Genomic DNA, 22,777 nt, shown 5'->3' on the forward strand with positions numbered 1-22,777 from the left:
ATCATTTATTTGGTGACGTGATTATATTTAGGAAAACGTTTAAAATGTTTTACAATTAAAATGTTTATGAAATTTACTGAGGATGGTCCTCCTCTTCTTCCTCTTAGGAGCCTCCACTGGCAGGGCTTGAGCATAGTCTGAAGGTAGAGAGGCACAGTTCCTCATGTTGCTCCGTAGGCAAGCACCACGGTGTTGTTGTGGATGCAAGCTCAGAATGGAAGCCAGGGGAGTGTGCGGAGGAGTGGGGTGACATGCGAAAACTTGGGAATGTGTTGTTTCTGCATTAAAGCACTGTTTAGGTTTGTGATCTTTTTTTAGAAGGTAGATACTTCCAATTATTTATTTGCAGTGTTGTGACAAATAGCTGTCGTGTTTTATTAGCTTACAGAACAGGTTGCTAAATGACATGTCTCATGAAACTAAAATAAAATACTTTGCCTACATCCAAATGGCACCCTATTCGCTATACACTACTTTTGAATCTATATATGGAATAGAGTGTCATTTGGGACGGACAATTTGCATCTTTCTACTTTGAGGAGACAGGACCGATGTGAAATACATTATGAACTATTTCTCACATCTCAGCAGTTTAGAAGATTTGATTGAAGATCTGATCAAATCATGGTTGGCAATTATTAATGTTGACACGTAGCCAAGAAATCTTTAAAGAGACATTTACATTTTTTTAAGGGAGAAAAATCGATCCAAGATCAGAGAAATCAAAGAAATAGAAATAAGATGTCACTAAATGTCATGATCAGTTATATATATATATATATATATATATATATATGTATGTATGTATGTATATATATATATATATATATATATATATATATATATATATATATATATATATATATATATATGAATGTATGTTAATTTTGGTTCTCCTTCCCTCTATAGAGGTACAGAATGGGGCCAGTCTCACCAGAAGCATAGTTTGCACCTGTACTTTTTCCAAAGGGAATTAAATATAGGATAGAACAAGGCTAAAATAAGGGTTAAGAGAAGATGTAAGACAGTTAAGTGAATGAAGGAAGACAGTTGTTATGCTGTACTTTATCTGACTTAGTCCTATGGTTTATATCCATAGAACTAGAATGTGAATCATAGAATGTAATACAGTCATTGTAATACAGTCTATGGTTTCCATCCTCTTGTCCAGATCTCTATGAAGGAGCACCTAGAAGACAGTCTGCTGGAGTGCACCATGCAGGACCTGCTCCGCTACGATGATTACAACAACGACGGACACCTCACTCTGCACGAGTTCTACACCGCTTTTCGTAAGTCCAGCTTGAAAATCCCCACCTCCCTCTCAGTCTCTCTCTCTCTCCGTCTCTCCCTCCCTCCCTCTCTCAGCCCATCCCATCAGGATAAGACCGGATCAGACCAGATCAACCTGACTCAGGCTGCGCTGCAATCCAGTAATCCTGCAATCCTCTGCCCTGTTTGCCAGGCCAGGCATCATTATGGGCCTCTGAGCTGTGAGCCGTGGTTGAGAGCACCTGGTCATCAGGCCTAATAAAGAATAATCGCACAGCCAATATGGCAGACTGGATTTGGGCTGGAACGGAAGATGACAGAGCAACCCCTATCACTGAGGTTGCTTTACCTTTGAGAGGATATCTATACACCATCCATTTCAGCCATTGTGATTAGAAACACAATATGCGACCTGAGCACCAAAATGCACAGCCCAGACCTATATTGCCAGTCCATCCAATTGGACAAAGCCGATAAATCAGGCCATTACCAGTAGGCGGCATGGCACCATTTTGAAGGCTTTCACAATCGGGGCAAAAACACAGGTCCATTAAGCCTCAACAGTCATTAACCATAGTAATGACTGGGTTTTAGTGGAATCATTGTTGTCATTATACAGTTACTTTCCTTTTAGCATCCAGATGGGCTGTGAGAATGGCTGGCGGTGGGTCTGTTTTGAGGAAGGTGTAAGGGGTTTAACAGGGAGGTGAAGGAGAGGGTTGGGACTAATAAAACATGTGATTGATCAGACATTGTTCAAGGTTAACTGTTGTGCTGCATAAGACTAAAACAAGGAGGGGGAATGTTTTATTAAGAGGAGGTTTATGGCTTATGTGCTATGGATGGATGTTCCTGAGATGAGTTGTTCTCCCTTGAGGGAAATGGAAGTTGAGATGCCAGGAAGCTCAGGTGTTTCTACACAACCTCCCCCTGTAGATGCCGTGCTTGGTAGATACACTGGGCAGCAATACTCAATGTTAAGCCCCGTTCTGCAGATGCTGTTGCGTAGAGAGAGTGTTCTGTTCCATAGCAGGCAGACAAATTCCATTCCGAAGCTGGGAGTTCAGTTTGGCTCTAGACACCCCCCTTCAGGAAGTGATAGTATTTGCAGTGATCTACTTAGGTGTCTGACAGTGGCAGTTCAGCACAGCGTTGTTGTTTCCTTTCTCTCTCTCTCGCTCTCTCTCCAACATCTTCTTGCTTGATCCTTTGCCCTGGTCTGTCAGGATGGCTTTGCTGTACAGGAGGGCTTAACTGTACAGCTGTAATCACAGTCCGAAAAAAAGATTGTAATTTGAATCTTGAATCTTTGCCTAATGAGTATTTAACGAAATGTTGGAAAGTAGTATTCGTGACTAATGATGAAAAGTTTGGAGAGCTCAACTCAGTCAAAGGAAGAAGAGACCTCTCGTTCTTCACAAAGGAGAATAAGTGATGGCCGTTGAATAATGCACATCCCTGCCGCAGTGCCTACGGAGGTGCTGAGATAAAGGTACAATGACTCTAAGATGTGTTCTGTGTGTGCCCTACCCACTGGGCACAGATGTCAATTCAACGTCTATTCCACGTTGTTTCAACGTAATTTTGTCGAGAAGACATGGAAACAACAGTGACTCAACCGGTGTGTTCCCAGTCGGTAGAGTGTAGTATTTATCTATTCCAGAGTGGTCAGGGGGAAGAAGGGAAAGGAAGAAAGAGGGAAAGAAAGGGAGACAAGTGTAATTGGCTAGGAAAAGGGGTCCGTGTGTGTGCGTGCGTGTGTGCGTGTGGTGGAATTTACTGAGGGGCATGAATGACTGTGTTCAATAAAAAATACAAAAAAATACCCAATGTGAAGGTAGATCGTGCTAGAGAATGGCTGGTACACATGTGCTGTTATTAGAGGGAACTGATACATTAACCTCATGGACCACATGTGTTTTAGCCATTGAAGCAGGTGCTTGTCCAGACTTGCAGATACGTACATACTGTGGTAGTACTCCCTTTAACACTGTAAACCTTTTCTACTGCAGGAGGGATGCATTGTAGTGCCCCGGGGGAGTGGAAAAGAGGCATCCATATGGGACGGAATGAAGAGGATAAGGGAAGGGAGAGGAGAGGGGGAATGCTGGAGTTGGGGGCATTGTGCCCAGAGCTCCCTTCGCTGGGAGTCTATTTGTATTTCATGGCTGCCGTTAATAGTGGAATTATAAGGACATGGTGAGCTGAGCTGGCAGGCACAGTCAGCAGATCTGCTTAATTAATCAAGTGGCTGAAACAGAGTGTGGTGGCATAGAGGGGGGAGAGAGTGGTCAGGGGGGAAGGAGGGAAGGAAGAAAGAGGGAAAGAAAGGGAAATGTAATTGGCTAGGAAAAGGGGTCGGTGTGTGCGCGTGCGTGTGTGCTTGTGGTGGAATGTACTGAGGGGCAGGCTTTGCGGTGGAGGGGCATGAATGACCGTGTTGGGTGTAGGTCAGGAAGAGAGGCACGCGCCAGTCCCCTGTCTGCCTGTGATGCTTATCCTCCACAGGTGGAGATTACACAGGCCATCAGAAGGGTATGCTTATCACAAGGAGATCACCGCTTTTCAAGGGATGCAAATTACTACATTAGCAACGGCATAGTCAATTAATCCCACTCATTGAAAGACAAAGCTTCTGTCCGTCACCGTAAAGCTGTCGCAGCACATTTTTCATGGTTTTCTGACTTTCCCAGTAAGTGAAAAACAGCCTAAATTTAGATCATAAGCTGACACTGTGGACAACCTCGATCATATCTGCATGTCATTGTCCAACAAGTAACCATGAAGTTGTAGCCTGTAGTGAGTGGTGAAATATCCGTAGTTAAGCACATAGTAGAGAGTGACTTAAGATAACTGTACTTGAGGTCTATTCCACCTGCCTCCCTCTCAGGTTGGCTCCTCTCTTCCAGCTCCTCTCTGTTCCACGTTGGTGTTTTTTTTTGAAGGCTCATTAGACGACGCCATGGCTTTCACGGCTAATTGCCAATACTGTATTTGTATGGTTTCCGGCACATTCATTGTGTCAGCTGTGTGCTGGGGTAATTACATTCTGTCAGCTTGCTGTGTTAGCCCTTAATAACCGTCTCTGTCCCTGAGTGTGACAGAAACAGAGGATGTCCTGTCATCACATCTCTTCCTCCACACATCCACCGTTTTACAGTTTCCCTCGGCAGCCCCTTAAATATGGCCAACGGTAAGACAGCGAACGGCAAGAAGCCAGAGGATTCCTCTGTTCTGCATAACGCAGTGAGACAAGCAAAGTGAGTCTCCATGGCAACTGTAGGTACCTCTGATCTTGGAATAATCTATTTTGTGAGACATTTAACAATGCCGCCATCTCCCTATAGAGAGGCGAGAAGAGAAGAGGAGGACAGTACAGAAAGAATGTGTCTACGCTCATTAAGTTGCCTGATACACTGAGCCTAAAATGCACAGGTACAATGTGTGTCTGGAAGACGAAGCAAAATATCTCCGTACCCAGAGACTTCAATAAGTATCAAATTTCAAATAAGAAATATGAGCCAACATCTTCAACATTGTGAAATACCACAGGGTTTTTTCTTTGTACAGTAGAAACATCCAAGCATATGTCAAATGATATTGCAGAGCAGTATAATGCTAATAAAATCAATATCCCCGTTAGGCTGACAGAATCTTTATCCACTTGTTTACATAGACAGTGATATAAATCTATAAATGGGATGAAAAAGTAGCGCATTAGTGTTACAGCAGTTGCCTGTCAGCCTGTAACCAATTAAAGGCAAATGTTGGAAACTCATTGTTTGCCAGCCAAAAGAATTGTGAAATACAACGACTTCCGCAGAGTTCACAGAAAGGATGTTTGTCTTTCTTTTCTTATACGTGAGAACTTACTATTTAATTGAAAGTCTTAATATTCTCCAATCCAAACTCCAATCCTTGAGTTTGAATAGAAGACTCTCTTAACCGGGGGAAATGTAATACAAGATGTGATAAAAGAACACTTGTAACTTAATGTAAAACTCTAATATTTCCCATCTCCATAATCATCAGTGAGTTGATCATTTAAAAGGTGAACATTCGCTGGAGAGCCGTTGTGCTACCAGTCATCTAATATCAATTTTAATTTGACCCCTTTAATAGTTATTCTCTAATTTATCGGAGTCGTGTCCCAGGAATAGCACGGCCTGACCTCTAACCCCTGAACACCCAGACTCCACTACTCCTCCATCCTCCTCTCCAACAACGCCTCGTTGTTTTTCCACCATCACATTTTCGCTAGCAGTCCTCAGGCTCCGGCACACCGTTTTTCACACACTGAGGCCCCCCGGCTGTAAGCAGCACAGCACGGGGTCTTCTTTTATCTCTCCCTCCAACTCTCGCTACAGCAAGGAAATAATTCATTATCATGCCTCCATTGATTGATTCATTTTGTGAGCCTCATTGCTCCCTCTGCAACTTTAAAACAAGTGCGTGTGTCCCCCAGCCCCCCCCCCCCCCCCCCCTCCCCTGGAGAAGAGAGTCTGTCCCAGAAAGAGTGTTCCTCTGATCAGCCCAAACTGTTGTGGAGAGCTGGGCCTCAAAGACACATAAAAACAGCTTAGAAAAAAACACCTTTTGAAAGAGTATGATAACAAAGACTACAACAAAGATGCAATGTGTTCATCGTACTTGTACTGCTTCACTGGGTTCGCTGTAAGGGCCCAATTCCGAACTGAGTTAAGCGGGTAATTGGATTGTAATTCCCTTTTTATGCACTTTTTTCCTCTAGGTGTATTCTACACTTGAATTTTTAAGGATGAGAATAGCATGCTATTCGTTTTAGGTGGAGATCAAATAAATGAAGGTGTGGCGGAGGTGTGTCTACAGAAACGCCGTATTCTGACCTTGACTTACTTCCCTAATTATTCCACCACCTTTATACGTGAGGGAACAATGTATAAGACCTAGCGAACCTACCGATTCCAAGTGGAAAAAAACATCTACTTAATTTTTTCTGATAGAAATAACACCATTCTTCATGCACTGTACTTTACAACTTCATAAGAGCTATTGATAAGAGCTAGGTAAATGAGTAATCCATTTGGAAGAGGGAATTATAAATATAAATTACACTTGTTTTACATACAGTTGAAGTTTTTCAACCACTCCACAAATGTATTGTGAACAAACTATAGTTTTGTCAGTTAGGACATCTACTTTGTGCATGACACAAGTAATTTTTCACTTATAATTCACTGTATCACAATTCCAGTGACTGTGCCTTTAAACAGCTTGGAAAATTCCCGAAAATTATGTCATGGCTTTAGAAGCTTCTGATAGGCTAACTGACATCATTTGAGTCAATTGGAGGTGTACCTGTGGATGTATTTCAAGGCCTACCTTCAAACTCAGTGCCTCTTTGCTTGACATCAAGGGAACATCAAAAAGAAATCAGCCAATACCTCAGAAAAAGAATTGTGGACCTCCACAAGTCAGTTTCATCCTTGGGAGAAATTTCCAAACGCCTGAAGGTTCCACGTTCATCTGTACCAACAATAGTACCAAGTATAAACACCATGGGACCACGCAGCTGTCATACCGCTCAGGAAGGAGAAATGAAAGTACTTTGGTGCGAAAATTGCAAATCAATCCCAGAACAACAGCAAAGGACTTGTGAAGATGCTGGAGGAAACAGCTACAAAAGTATCTATATCCACAGTAAAATTAGTCCTATATCGACATAACCTGAAAGGCTGCTCAGCAAGGAGAAGCCACTGCTCCAAAATCGCCATAAAAAAAGCCAGCCTATGGTTTGCAACTGCACATGGGGAGAAATATGGTACTTTTTTGAGAAATGTCCTCTGGTCTGATGAAACAAAAATAGAACTCTTTAGCCAGAATGACCATCGTTATGTTTGGAGGGAAAAGGGGGAGGCTTGAGAGCCGAAGAACACCATCCCAACCATGAAGCACGGGGGTGGCAGCGTCATGTTCTGGGGGTGCTTTGCTGCTGGAGGGACTGTGGGCAGAGCTGAAAAAGCGTGTGCGAGCAAATAGGCCTACAAACCTGACTCAGTTACACCAGCTCTGTCAGGAGGAATGGGCCAAAATTCACCAAATGTATTGTGGGAAGCTTGTGGAAGGTATCCCAAAACGTTTGACCCAAGTTAAACAATTTAAAGGCAATGCTACCAAATGCTAATTGAGTATATGTAAACTTATGTCCCACTGGGAATGTGATGAAAGAAATAAAAGCTGAAATAAATCATTCCCTCTACTATTATTCTGACATTGCACATTCATAAAATAAAGTGGTGATCCTAACTGACTTAATTCAGGGAATCTTTACGAGGATTAAATGTCAGGAATTGTGAAAAACTGAGTTTAAATGTAGTTGGCTAAGGTATATGTAAACTTTCGACTTCAACTGTATATTGCTGGAGACAAATGTGAAACCAATCATATGGCAGCCAACTTAAGCATATCAGCATATCAACTTTCCCACATCAAAGTTTATCAAATGCTGTGCCATTATGCCAAATATGAATTGTACAGCCCTTTAACTTGCAGGGATGGGCACTCTCGAATATCTTACTTATAGGCTACTTTCTCTGTTTCATATTTCTATCATGTTAAATATTATCCACTATCAGTATTGGCCGTCAGTAGGCCTAATGACCTCACATACAGTGCCTTAGGAAAATATGACTTTTTCCAAAACATTTTACGTTACAGCCTTATTTTGAAATGGATAAAAATAAAAAAAACTCAGCAATCTACAAACAATACCCCATAACAACAAAGCAAAAAACAGGTTTATAGAAATGTTTGCAAAAAACATTTTTCAATAATATTTTTTGGTTTACATAAGTATTCAGACTCGAAATTGAGCTCAGGTGCATCCTGTTTCCATTAATCATCCTTGAGATGTTTCTACAACTTGTTTGGAGTCCACCTGTGGTCAATTCAATTGATTGGACATGATTTGGAAAGGCACACACTATATATAAGGTCCCATTCATTGCAAAAACCAAGCCATGAGGTGACCAAGAACCCAATGGTCACTCTGACAGGGTTCTGGAGTTCCTCTGTGGAAATGGGAGAACCTTCAAGAAGGACAACCATCGCTGTAGCAATCCACCAATCAGGCCTTTATGGTAGATTGACCAGACGGAAGCCACTCCTCAGTAAGACAGCCCACACAAAATTCTCTGGTCTGATGAAACCAAGATAGAACTCTTTGGCCTGAATGTCAAGCATCACGTCTGGAGGAAACCTGGCACCATCCCTACGGTGAAGCATGGTGGTGGCAGCATCATGCTGTGGGGATGTTTTCAGGGACTGGGAGACTAGTCTGGGTGTCAGGATCAAGGGAAAGATGAACGGGGCAAAGTACAGTGAGATCCTTGATCAAAACCTGCTCCAGAGCACTCAGGACCTCAGACTGGGTCAAAGGTTCACCTTCCAACAGGACATTAAGCACACGGCCAAGACAACGCAGGAGTAGCTTGTAGCATCATACCTAAGAATACTCACAACTGTAATCAGTGCCAAAGGTGCTTCAACAAAGTACGAAGTAAAGTAATGGCCATGTTGAAAGGAAACACTTTGAAGTTTGAGGAAATGTGAAATGAATGTAGGACAATATAACACAGTAGATCTGGTAAAAGATCATTTAAAAAAAACATCATTTTTTTGTATTTCTTTTGTACCATCATCTTTGAAATGCAAGAGAAAGGCCATAATGTATTATTCCAGCCCAGGTGGAAGCCCAGGATCCTATAGAGGTTAAGACAAACGGAATTTCCTAAATTGGAATCGGAATAGTTTTTGATGGCAAAAACACAGGCCTGGTATTTGATACTGCAATGAAGACTTGTTTTCATTAGGGAAAATCTCTTATGATAGAAAACCAATTCCACTGAGTGATTACACTTTTCTTATTCATACTAATACTCATCCATTCACAAGTCACATCCAGTTACATTTTTATTTATTAGGATCCCCATCAGCCAACGCCAATGGTGACAGCTAGTTTTACAGGGGTCCGACACGTAACAAGAAATACATTCAAAATAAAATACTTTACAATTTACATACATGTAAAAACATTAACAGATAGTGTGTTAGTTACACATACATGGCAGTGCGTACACACAAAAAGTACACACAAAAAGTAGGTCACATGGCAGAGAGGCGTTGTGCCGTGAGGTGTTGCTTTATTTGTTTTTTGAAACAAGGTTTTCTGTTCACTTTCACTATATAAGATGGAAGGAGTTCCATGCACTCATGGCTCTGTATAATACTGTACGTTTCCTTGAATTTGTTCTGGACCTGGAGACTGTGAAAATACCCCTGGTGGCATGTCTGGTGGGGTAAGTGTGTATGTCAGTGCTGTGTGTAAGTTGACTATGCAAACAATTTGGAATTTCCAACACATTAATGTTTCTCATAAAAACATGTGTCGGAAGAGAGACTGGATAGTATTAATATTAGCCCTCTATTTACAATGAAGAGCAAGACATGCTGCTCTGTTCTGGGCCAGCTGCAGGTTAAGATAAAAATAGAGCCTGCAGGACTTTCTTTGTGGAATGTGGTATAGGTGTTTTTCATTTCTTTAGCGTGTCAATTCTTTTTTTTTTTTTTTTTGTCTGTTTTCAGCGTAATCTTCTGCAATTTATCCCAAACTATACAAAGAAATTAGAGTTTGGATTAGCATTTTTATCCACACCATCTTACAAGCGAATGTTGCGGTTAGCCCCTGTGGCTGGGACCTCTCCAACCTGACCCAAGCTTGGATCCTACTGGCTAGAAGGCTAGCAGTGTTTTTATTTATGGCTGGGCCCAAATGCGATAGGTGCAAGATTTGTGGATGTCCATCATTCATTTCGTATGATATGTTACAAATTACAATTCATATGAAATGTTTTGAATTACAATGCACATTAGATTTTATAAATTGCAATTCATACAATAAGTTACAAATTTGCAATACGCATGATATGTTATGAATTCCAATTTGTAATGTTAGCAAGGTGGCTATCTGGCTAATGCTAATGTTAGCTAGGTGGCTAACGTTAGCTAGGCTAGGGTTTAGGGGTTACGGTTAGGTTTAGCTAACATGCTAAGTAGTTGTAAAGTAGTAAGTAGTTGCAAAGTTGCTAATTAGCTAAAATTGTCCATGATTAGATTTGAACACACAACCTTTGGGTTACTAGACATTTACATTTTCCTTGCGTAACTTTCTGTCTTTATGTAACTATACCATATGATATATTTTACGAATTGCAATTTGTTGTGGCTAACGTTAACTAGATGGCTAACTTTAGCTAGGCTAGGGGATAGGGTTAGGGGTTAATGTTAGGGTTAAGGTTAGGGTTAGCTGACATGTTAAGTAGTTGTAAAGTAGCTAAAAAGTAGTAGTTGCTAAAATGCTAACGTTGTCCGTGATGAGACTCAAACATGTAAGGGGAGGGAGACTGGTTAAAAAAAATAGATTTTTAAGCCCGGAGACAATTGAGACATGGATTGTGTATGTGTGCCATTCAGAGGCTGAATGTGCAAGACAAAATATGTAAATGCCTTTGAACAAGGTATGTGATTATTATCATTTGACCTTGCTGGTCATCTATGAACGTTTGAACATCTTGGCCATGTACTGTTATAATCTCCACCCGGCACAGCCAGAAAAGGACTGGCCACCCCTCAGAGCCAGGTTCCTCTCTAGGTTTCTTCCTAGGTTCCTGCCTTTCTAGGGAGTTTTCCCTAGCCACCGTGCTTCTACATCTGCATTGCTTGCTGTTTGGGGTTTTAGGCTGGGTTTCTGTATAGCACTATGTTGCTGATGTAAAAAGGGCTTTATAAATACATTTGATTGATTGATTGAAACCTTTGGGTTGCTAGATGTTTTTGTTATACACCTACCCATCCACCCCGACCAGCCTCCTTCCTTTCATTTTTGCCTTACTTAACCTTCCGTCTTAAATAACCATACGAAACATAACATATCATACTAATTTGAGTGTCGCAGATTTTTGCATATTATGTTACGTCTAGTCTATGAGCCCAGGCTGCACAATCTAGCAGCCTCGGGAAGAGATTCTCTGGTGGTTAGCTCAGCTGCAGCAGAAGCAGGACCTGCTATCAAACTTCACCAACCTATCTGCATCCCAGGCGAATCACATCTCGTTCTCGATGAGTCGGGCGGCATTGATCTGTTCCTCCACTGGACAGATGATAAGCTTAACATCGCTGCCTTTGGGAGACTGGTCACTAGCCGTCTGGCAGTCTGGCAGGCCTCCATCTATCCCGGAAGATCCGATCCAGCTATCAAACAATGGCTGTCTGTTACAACTCTGCAGAGAAACCTCACTGCCTGGTGTCCTTGGCTGAGCATGAGGAGCTGAACAGACAAACGCATTACACCTGGCTCATATCGATAGATAGATAGATAGATAGATAGATAGATAGATAGATAGATAGATAGATAGATAGATAGATAGATAGATAGATAGATAGATAGATAGATAGATAGATAGATAGATAGATAGATAGATAGATAGATAGATAGATAGATAGATATTTGCTGCTGGTAGCAATTTAACAGGATGGAGGTAATGGAACAAAAGATGGTTTCTGCTGCCATTAGCCAGCAGCCTACACAGCTTGTCCTATCCACATGTACATAGGCCTACTGTAGCTCTCTCTCTCCCAGCTGCATGTTGTTGAGTTTCCCAGGTCTACAGAGCTAAACAGTGTATCGATCAGCCTCAGACCTGCACAACGCACCGGTAATCTGCTGGAAACAACACTGATCTGTCAATGTCTGCGTACCAAATGGCATCTTGTTCCCTTTATTGTGCAGTTCTTTTGACTAGAGCCCTATGGGCCCTGGTCAATAGTAGTACATTATATATAGGAAATAGGGTGCCATTTGGGCCTCAGCCTCCGTTCTGGAGGGAACCATAATGAAAAGAGAGCAGAATGTTAACCTGATGTTGCTTCCTGTTTACAGACTGTAGACTCTTTGTAGCGCATTGGTTCTCGCTCTGCGTATAAGATGCAGGTGGAAAAAGAGAAAGAAAATGTCTGGGTGGATTCTCCAGATAATTGGCTGTTTCTCTAACTCAGCTGAAATCCTCAGGCCTCCAGAGACAATGTCAGTATATCCCTGCTTGGCTAAGAGACTACCAGCAACATAGTTTTGCCTTGAGGAAATCATGCATTTAGCTTGCTCAATGGTAGAGCTCAAAGAGACAAGCTTTCCAATGCTGTGTGGTTCATCAAGGCAGTCCTGCAGAACTCCCAATGTTTAAACATAGCCCATGCTGTAATGTTGTCCTTACCTCTATGTGAACTGTGGAAACAGCAAGGCAGTGTACTGATTTTTATTTGAGATAAAGTGGTAATGTTGGTATCTCTATACGGTACAATCAGGTATTACAGATTTTATTTTTTTATTTTTTTAAATTAATTCCACATTTTCAAGTCAAAATAATATAATTTTTCAAATAAGAGGAATATTAAGAATGTTTAAGTCAGATAATTAGCATACACCAGCAGACAGAACCAATGTAATAACGTGGCAGGCTTGTGACTTCTAGACCTTTTCTCCTGTGATTTCCTTCTGTGGGAGCCAAGACTCCAAGGAGAGATCCCAAAGCAATTAATCAACTTAATCAACTCATCAGTATCTTTCTAGAAACCTTTGACTATCTTTCTTTCCCATCGTGACAGAATGTTGCTCTTTGCTCTCATGGCTTGGTTAATTACTAAAGCTATTATTTCATGTCACACAGTTGCAGTACGTGACAATTGTTCTCTAATTGAGCTTCTTTGCACTGTACCACAATGCTCTGAAAAGGAGAACCATCCCACTAGGCACAAACTGGTTGAATCAACTTTTTTTAACATAATTTGTCAAATTAGTGTGACGTGGAATCTACGTGGAAAATACATTGGATTTGAAAATAGTCTGCATATAAACTATTGTTTTGAGGATGAAATTTCAACCACAGGATGATGTCATCATGGTAATCAAATTTCAACATAGACAACGTTGTATAAAATAGAGTTGAATTTGTTCATTTAAAACAATGTCAGATCTTCAATGTTATATCAACTATCAGAAAAAGTAACAATAGCCTGGGCAGCACCTCCTACTGGAGAATTGATTCATGTACAGATACACTTTGGTCTCCCATTCAGGGTTTTAATCAAGCCCCGTGTAATTAACAGCTATTGTTTCAATTCAATCCAGAATTACACTAAAAATAGACAATACAATAGTCCAAGCTCTGGTTGATTTCAAATGTAATAATAATTAGTGATATTGAATTGTGTTTGGTTGTCCACACAACCAAATATCAAAATTTAAAAGAGACTTGTACACTGAGTGTACAAAACACTTGGAAAATCTTCCTAATATTGATTGCTCCCCCTTTTGCCTTCAGAATAGCCTCAATTCGTGGACATGGACTCTACAAGGTGTAGAGGTGTAAAGCATTCCACAGGGATGCTGGCCCATGTTGACTCCAATGCTTCCCACAGTTGTGTCAAGTTGGCTGGATGTCCTTTGGGTGGTGGACCAAAGGACATCCACACGGGAAACTGTTGATTGTGAAAAAAACAGCAGCTTTGCAGTTCTTGACACACTCAAACTGGTGCGCCTGGCACCTCCTACCATACCACTTTCAAATACACTTGCCCACCAATACAGAGAGAAAACATGAGAAGAGAAAGAGATGTATCGCATCACTTTATATGACAAAATAAATACAAATACATGTTACCGAAATACAAACAACGTTTCGGTAACACTTCATCTTAAGGGGTCCTACATGTGTAATTACACTATAACAAGTCACTTGGAAATTGCAGTCTGTAGCAAAAATGATTGTTTCCATGCTTGTTACAAGTAGGCAAGTTTCCACAAAATTCACAAAATGTAGTGTTTTGTTTCTTCTCAGCTGCATCCAATTCAGTAATAACTACCACAAGGTTGTAATCTCTTGCAGACAGATGTGCTGGAGGTCCCAGATTACAATGGTTGGATGCTTAATAGGCTCTAATTAGCTACCCTCAATTACCTCCATTCAATGTTGTTGCTAGCACTTGTCCCCTAAAAAGTGTACCATCTGGGTTAACTTGGTTGAGTTTACAAAAACAGATCAGGTCAACAGATATAGGTCAACCTCACTGACTGGGGTCAATCATACAGATGACATCCCAGTTTATAATATAATATATGATATATAAACAAAATACTTGCCCACTTACCCATTATGACAACCTGAACCTCTTTGCCATCCAAGTGAGAGGATAAACCCACTGAAAAAGTGTGTGCGAGCAAGGAGGCCTACAAACCTGACTCAGTTACACCAGCTCTGTCAGGAGGAATGGGCCAAAATTGACCCAACCTATTGTGGGAAGCTTGTGGAAGGCTACCCGAAACGTTTGACCCAAGTAAAACATTTTAAAGGCAATGCTACCAAATACTAATTGAGTGCATGTAAACTTCTGACCCACTGGGAATGTGATGGAATAAATAAAAGCTGAAATAAATCACTCTCTACTATTATTCTGACATTTCACATTCTTAAAATAAAGTGGTGATCCTAACTGACTGGGAATTTTTACTATGCTTAAATGTCAGAAATTGTGGAAAAACTGAGTTTAAATGTATTTGGCTAAGGTGTATGTAAACTTCCGACTTCAACCTTAAGTGGTGACTCAAACCTGTAGCCTAAAGTATGGTTAATAGCCTAGATAGCTAATTGAGATGGACTTTTTTTCCACTTTAAGCAATGGAAATTGACAACTGTCTCTGTCTGCATCTGTTTCTTTCTTGTAAGCATTTCCCATCCTGGTGTCGGTGACCTTGTGAGAATCTCTGGTAGAAAAGAAGAATGTATGAAAATGTAGCATAGACACTGTAAATTACCCTAGCTAGCTAGCTAGCTAACGTTAACATGCTGGGTGTGTCTCACGTAATACCCTTGAGTACGGATACCCTGAGAAGGTTAAGAGAACATACAACCATCGAGCCCAGCTAATGTTAGCTAGCTATTTAGCTAGTGAATAGCTAGCTAGATACCTATGCTAAATCATCCAGCAGAATTAATGTATCCAAAAATGCAAATAAATTGCATGGAAAACATACTTATGCTCTCCAGTGTTGATGTTTTTGACCTACAACACTGTTTTTTCGTAGCAATCTTTCATGTTTGGACTTGCACACTGACCTTCCTCATGTGAAAGCGTTCTTTGCACGCTTTCACATTATATCGATGTCAACATCTGGGCACGTTTGCGGTCACCATTATTTCTAGGTTTTTGCGCAGATGGGCAGAGCTTGACATGAGGCCTTAATTTCCTGCGATAAATAAATAATTGCACCAATGCAGCCCAGCCAAACGTGAGAATGTTCCTCAACGGTGAAACACTTGCAAGGTTACATGATGGAATAAGAGTTTGTCTTATGACCATTTTAAGTGCATTTATAAACCATTATTCAACCAAGCTTAATAATAGGCTTACAACTTGGCAATCACAAATGACTATCATAATTTTAAACGTAGTTGTTTATTAATGTGTTTACAAATGTTTAATTGATGATTAAAATAAGTGAAATGGTTTAACATTTTAAAGTATTTTTTGATGTAAACTGTTTGTGAACCCGTTTTTGTTACTGGTCCTGGGCATCATACTCCAGAGCTATTTATTGCAGAAGTGATCGGTTTTCAATTGGCTAACACTTATCACGTGGTTTGTGCAGGCCGAAATATGGCGTGTTGGGATGTTATCGGAAACTTTAACATTTGTAACAAGCATGGTAACTAGCGTTCGTTGTTAACACCACTGTAATTACAGACTGCAATTACCCCCAGTTATTACAGTGTAACTATGAATTATTACAATTAATTACAATGATTGTTAGTGTAATTGCATATGTAATTAAAGTGTAATAACATATGTAATTACACTGTAATAAGGATGTTACCAACATTTTTCGCTTGAAAAAACACTTCAGACAAGGTCAAACTGCACTTTGCGATTATTGCTTGAGAGGAAATGGAATGTTCTTTTCCTTCCATTCTGTCCTCCAACAGAGGAAACAGCTAGGGACAGGATGCAGGCTTCCTGTCATATCAGTAGGATGACTGATTATTAATTGTCACGTAAATCCAACCTGACTCCCCATCAGTGTGTCACACAGACCATGGCAGTGACATGCGTTACAGAAATGTCCATTGGTGAGGAAAGTCATAGTCACATGGACTGGGACAGCTGAGCATTGTCAGCCCGCATTTACTGTCTCCAATCAGAGTCCCTATGACTGTGTATTCACCCACCGTCTGCCCCCTTGCCCTGCCATCTACGATAAGTGTCGCCATGGAGCGGTGAGGGTGACAATTGCCCAAGGCCAGTGACATGTGACCGCAGCCTCTCTCCAAGTCTCACTGGGATCTGACATCCTACTACATGACAAGAACTCGGGCCTGACACCTATGTTGGTTACTGACTTACACTAATGGTTGAGGCTATTGCAAGCAGTGACACACATGTTGTGCTATTGAATGGAATGTTCTCACACATGCTAAGTAATGTTTACACTTGCTAGCTAATGTGCTAGCGTAGCAACAGCTCATTTGAAACACCACCTGTTACAGGAATATCAGTGTCACATGTTTATTATTTTTCTGTACCTATAGCAAAACTGCTTAAACTCCCTCAGTATTTCGTTTTTAAAAAAAAAGTTAAGCTGCCTGAGCCTAAAGCAAGATAAGTGCTCTCACTTTGTCACAGTGTGATACTGCATTCACTAGCTCCCATAGAAGTATATTATTGTATCTGTGTACAGATCTATGGGCTGGCCATGCACAGCATGTATTACACCTGAATGCAACAGACCTTAAAAACGAGTAACATTAAAGCATGAATGCCTTTTATTTACTGCCTCCTCTTTTATGTTGATCGGAGATCGATGTCTGGTGATTATGGTAGTGCGTTCTTATTAGGCTTTTACCACAGTCTGTTACAGTGGACCACAGATTTGAACCAGTATTCCCAGTACTATAACACACTATAACGTCCTCATCAATACCATTCATTGTCAGGTAAAAGCCAAGACAGAACAACAGTACTTCAAGTCTCATGGTGACATTACTGCACAACGCTTACTTAGCCATTTCCCTGCACATACAGTACTTCGCCTTCACCATCCTCCTTTCTAGGCCTAGATTCAATCAGATCAGGTGTTAACCGGTGATAGCAGACACCCGCATTGCTGATGTTTTGGCTGTGTCGGAGGTGGAATTGCGTTGGAGCTGTCAAGCGATCTTTGTCACGAAGCCAGACCCGTCCCACTCGCGTTAGAAGTTCTGAACCAGAAAGTGTAGGCTATATAGAAATAATGACGTTCAAATGAAATTCATTAAATTAAATAATGAGAATTTCAATCATCCTAAACAAGGTGTAGATTACATCTCACATTTCAGTGTTTGAACGTGTAAACAAGGCTGCATGGGATTTCTCTTATTGTGTCTTTGTGCAGCCAAAAGCTTTAGGTATGATACTGTGAGTCGATTGTGGATTTGACAGCTCTAATGCAGTTCCACCTCCGACACATCAAATCATCAGCTATGAAGATGTCGGCTAAAGCGGATCTGACTGAATCGGGCCCCTAGCTTTATGAATAATATGCAGAATGAAATTCAATTCAAAAGTTGCAAATCATGTCCAAACCCAAACACTGTCTAGCGCAAGGTGATACCTACACTCTGAGAAGAACCAAGGCCTAACATTGACGCTTTGGAAGACATTTCAAACACACCCCATTTAATGAGCTGCAGAAGACATGGTGTGTGCGTGTGTGTGTGCGTGCGTGCGTGCGTGTGCCAATAACATCTCTAGGTCAGGTCAGTCAGTGGCACCCATAAAAAAAGATTTATGCTGCAGGCAATTAATCCCTCTTACCTCCTCCTTAAGGCTTTAAAACAAGAAAAGCTATTTACCCCTGTCAAAGGCTTTAGCATTGTTTAATAAGAAAATGCCTCTCGCTGGCTGTTTTTAAAAGATTTAGGCTCTATTCAATCCGTTATCGTGGAAATACAGCATTACATCGTGATTGAAATTTAAAGGCAATGTCATGTGTTGGTGAAGACTGCATTCACAGTAAATGCTGCATGTCGGCTCAATCGTAAGTTACCTTTACATTTCCATCACAGAATCAGCAATGCGTCTGCTTTACAGATTAAAGAATATCCAGATTGCATGTTGGCCTTTAATGTATCAGACTTGATCTAGCCAAATTAAGTTGGAGATTAGTTTCAGAGAATGTGTCGCTCCTCACTAAAGGCTTGGAGGTCAGTATTAAGTGAAGGTTGTCTATCTTTTTGTTGTTGCTTTGGGGAGAGTTCTGTGGTTTTATTTGGCATAGGGGAGGGTAGAGTTTTTTTCTCCAGGGTTTACTTTAGCCTTTTTGCAGGTTTTACTTTTCCATTACTTCCATCCTAGCCAAATGTCCTCTTCTGCTTGCATGCACCTTCCCTATATCGAGGTGTTTTGGTACTTCCCCTATGCACTAAGTTTTTCCACACACTAACTATACCACACAGGTCAATATAGTCTACCAGTCTATCCTGCTCTCTATCCATCATTCATAGTGACAATAGTGGTAGGTGGATCGTTTGTCCAGTAGCGATCATACCACACATAAAATCATTCAAAGCTGCACCAATTTTCATTATAAGTGGAGAGGACATGGTGCATCATTGTGCATGAAAGAACAGTGAAGACATGAGACAGGCAGCTCAAAAAGTTGCCCTATTGAACTTGTTTAGGGACACTACAATGATCCTTGGCCTCCAACACCCCATTGCAATGAATAATTGCATTGTTTTCTACGTTCTACTCTAGGCCGTAAACTTCAGCGAAAATGTAATTTGAATCACAGCGCAAACGTGATTTGAATGTTTCATTCCATTCTACTCTTAACAATTTATTCGTTATAGAAAGTAGCATGCCAGTCTGACTGTATTTTAAATTCTGATGCTGAGATGCGCTGTCTGTTGTCGCTCACCAAGTCATCCTATAATAATGTGGCCACATATGCTTCCAGCAAGCCCAGTTATTCAGGATGATGAGCTCTGCCTTCTCTCCAATCCGAGTGGCTATTCCTCGCGCACCTAGAATTCATAACGCTTCAATATCCTATAGCCTAAACTTTTGTCATTTCACTTTTACAATGTATTATCTTTTATTTGTGGCATTAACACAACTAGTCATAAAGTTTTCATCTGATTATAGGCTACTTCAAACGTATCCTGTAGGCCACCTGCGCACATTCGTCCAAAATATAATTCCAGCAGCTAAACTGTGCAGATTGTAGCGTTGAAAACGCAAACCGTGTTGAAGCGCCCAAAGTCTGTATGCTTTGTTGATTGGTTATGGTGCATTGGCACAGAAACCTGTTGGTGGAACATTTGTTGCATATATTTTAGATGATTATAAATATTGCATAAACATGTTGAAAATCAGATTTTCACCTAGTTGATCATTGTCTACAGATGGCTCTGATCGTAGAGTAGGTCTAACGAAACTGTCAGGGAGAGTTAGCTCATCCGTGGTGCTCGGCGAACCCTCAACTTTCTGTCGCGTAGTCCTGCGTGGCATCGACTGTGCCCCAAAAGCATGCTGAAGTGGCAAATTCAATATCCACGCTTATAAACACAGGGTCGCTACAGTTCGTTATTTGTGGTCATTTTTTGTTAAGTATATGAGGGTGTGCACATTTATTTATTTTTTTGTACCTTACAAGGAGAAGGTCTCGTGAAAATATTTCTAACTTGAGAAGGACGCCTTGAGATGGACCAGCCCCCTAAAAAAGACCTAAAATGTAATTTCAGATTCCATTTTAGGAAACAAGCCTATCCTCAACTATTGTAAGATGAAGACATTGTGTCCAAGGTTAAACGTATCCTTCACACTACAAGCAAATACCAATGGTACAAAACTGTACTGTTTATTAAGTGGATGAATTTGCCAACTGTTCAGTGCATTATCTGAACCTATTTTTTTCTAGACCGCTGAATATTTGCCATCACATACTTTATTTTACCTTTATTTAACCAGGCAAGTCAGTTAAGAACAAATTCATATTTTCAATGACGGCCTAGGAACAGTGTACCTTGTCAGCTCGGGGGTTTGAACTTGCAACCTTTCGGTTACTATAACTTAATAGAGTAAGTTTTACATTAACTATAGATTGTGACATGACATGACATGAGAAAGACACCCTTTCGCAGTCAAACGTTCAGTCCATTCACCAATATGTGACTGGAAACTATTGTTTTTTTTATGGTTCAGGAAATTGAGTTCCATAAGGATTTATGGATTTCTTTAGCAAATAATGGCAATTGGCTGTGACATAGCATTTCTCATCAGTTATCCTCAGTAACTTATACTGTTCCCTAAATTACAAAGCTTTTCTTATCTCCGTTTCACAAGCAGCATAATGGACTGAAAAATGTAAATGTCAAATTGCATGTGCCTGAACATTCTGTATCATATTTTTCCATGAAATCTAGTGAGAGCATTCGAAGTGAGAGATTAGAACCTAGTAACATCATGCTAATCATACCGATTTACAAGTAAATGTACATTTATATTTTTGTTAATAAACCACTAAGCAGACTAGCAGCGATGTAGTAGGTTATTGACCTTACATTGCAGATTCTCCTGTGCCTATATTACAGAGCTCACTTAGAGATATAGGTCCTGCCCAATCAATGAAATCTTTTCTTATTTCTAAACTTTTAAATGTAGTTTAACGATGTGATTGTTCTCATCATCCAGACCTTTCCTATTCTTAGTGATTATAAAAAGCTTCATTCTCCTTGTAGTTCAGGGCTGCCAGGGAGCCGCAGTCAGTCTCTCCACCTTGGCTTTGTTAGAGCCACTGGGGCTCATTTAAAGAGAAAGTGACCGAGACAGAGATAGAGGTAGAGAGAGAGAGAGAGAAAGAGAGGGAGAGACAGGAGGAGAGGTAAAGAGAGAGGCAAAGAGAGAAGTGGCGAGAGAAAGATAGAAAAATACAAAAGAGAGAGAGAGAGACAGAAGTAGAATAAAAGTGAGACAGGAGAAGTAGAGCGAGAGGCAATGGAGGGATTCATCTTTACCTGTGGAGGAGATTCAGGGTCTGGATTGTGTGTGATTAATGAGTGGGCTGCTGATTGCTCATCTTCTCTTTCCCTCCATGAATTACCAGCACACTCGCAAATTGACACATTCAGATCCCTCAAATTGAAGAGAGAGAGAGAAAGAGAGAAAGGAATTAAAGAGATGAGAATAAAAGAGAGAGAACTAAAGAAAGAGAGAAAGATAAAATGAGAGAGAGAGAACTAAAGAAAGAGAGAGAGAGAGAATGAAAGAGAGAGGGGAATAAGAGATGAGAATGAAAGAGAGAGAGAACTCAAGAACGAGAGAGAGAAAGAGAATGAAAGAAAAAGAGAGAATGAAAGAGAGGGAGAGCACTAAAGAAAAACCGAGAGAGACAGAAGTGAATGTTTTATTCCAATGGTAATAACTTCAGGTTGTTGTGCTGGAAACATTTTTATTCACATACCATACCAGAACATGTGGAGACCTCTTTCTACTGGGTCCCATTGGGTTTCAAGCAGGCCCCCAATGTCCGGTCTGGAGCGTGTAGTCACAAGCTTTGCTGGTCAGCTACCATGTAGCAACCTAGCAGTGCCCTAGAGAGCCTATGTAAATTATTATTATGACATTTGTTCGTCACACAGGACCACGTGCTGACATAGACCAATCACAGGCCCGGCAGGCTACGAGGAGGTTCCATAGACATTAAGGTTGACTCTCTCAAGCAGGATGAAAACGACTACATCGACCACAATTATTTTTTAGTTACGAACACTTTCACCATGATCCTTAGCAATTTTTGGGGGGTGCCATTCAGCCCCATTCAGCAATATGGCACACTTCAAATTCTAATACTTCTGGCTTCACGAGCCAAGTTTTCCATAGGAACACGTGGATGACGTCGGCACTATCACTATCTACTGGTTTTAATGTCTATGGTTTTAAGATAAATTAATGTTCCATAGAACGTTTTAGAACTTGTTGGAGTTAACAATTTGTTAGACTGTTCCTGGGATGCTTCGGTGTGCAACACTCTCAGAATAAGAGGTAATGTTGCTGGACCCCAGGTCTGAGTAGCAGCTGCCATGGGAGCAGCTAATGGGGATTCTTAATAAATACAAATTCTACCTAACCCAACCGTTCCTGGAACCAAAAATGTATTAGCTGGTGTATTTATGTATTTTATCACTTTGCCTTGGTGTGAAATTACAAGACCTTATAAGTCCTTGCAAGTCCTTTTACTGGACGTGGCAAATATGGTCTGTTTTTAATTGATAATAGAACAACCATATGTATCAGTTCCCACCTGCACAGCCCAGGCTTATATGTACAGCAACACATCAGGGATTGTTTGTAGTCACCGAGGGATCTCAGGGGAGGCATA

General features: G+C 40.8%; 1 protein-coding gene across 1 annotated transcript in view; it reads left to right on the plus strand.

The window, feature by feature from the left end:
- LOC110537733 (follistatin-related protein 4) overlaps positions 1-22,777 on the plus strand; it is a 223,830-nt gene that overhangs the window by 163,570 nt on the left and 37,483 nt on the right. The window contains exon 6 of the mRNA XM_021624080.2: positions 1,172-1,292. Coding sequence (XP_021479755.1) covers positions 1,172-1,292 — 121 coding nt within the window. The remainder of the gene's footprint in view (positions 1-1,171; positions 1,293-22,777) is intronic.

This window comes from Oncorhynchus mykiss, chromosome 12 (genome assembly GCF_013265735.2).
Source record: "Oncorhynchus mykiss isolate Arlee chromosome 12, USDA_OmykA_1.1, whole genome shotgun sequence".
Lineage (NCBI taxonomy): Eukaryota > Metazoa > Chordata > Actinopteri > Salmoniformes > Salmonidae > Oncorhynchus > Oncorhynchus mykiss.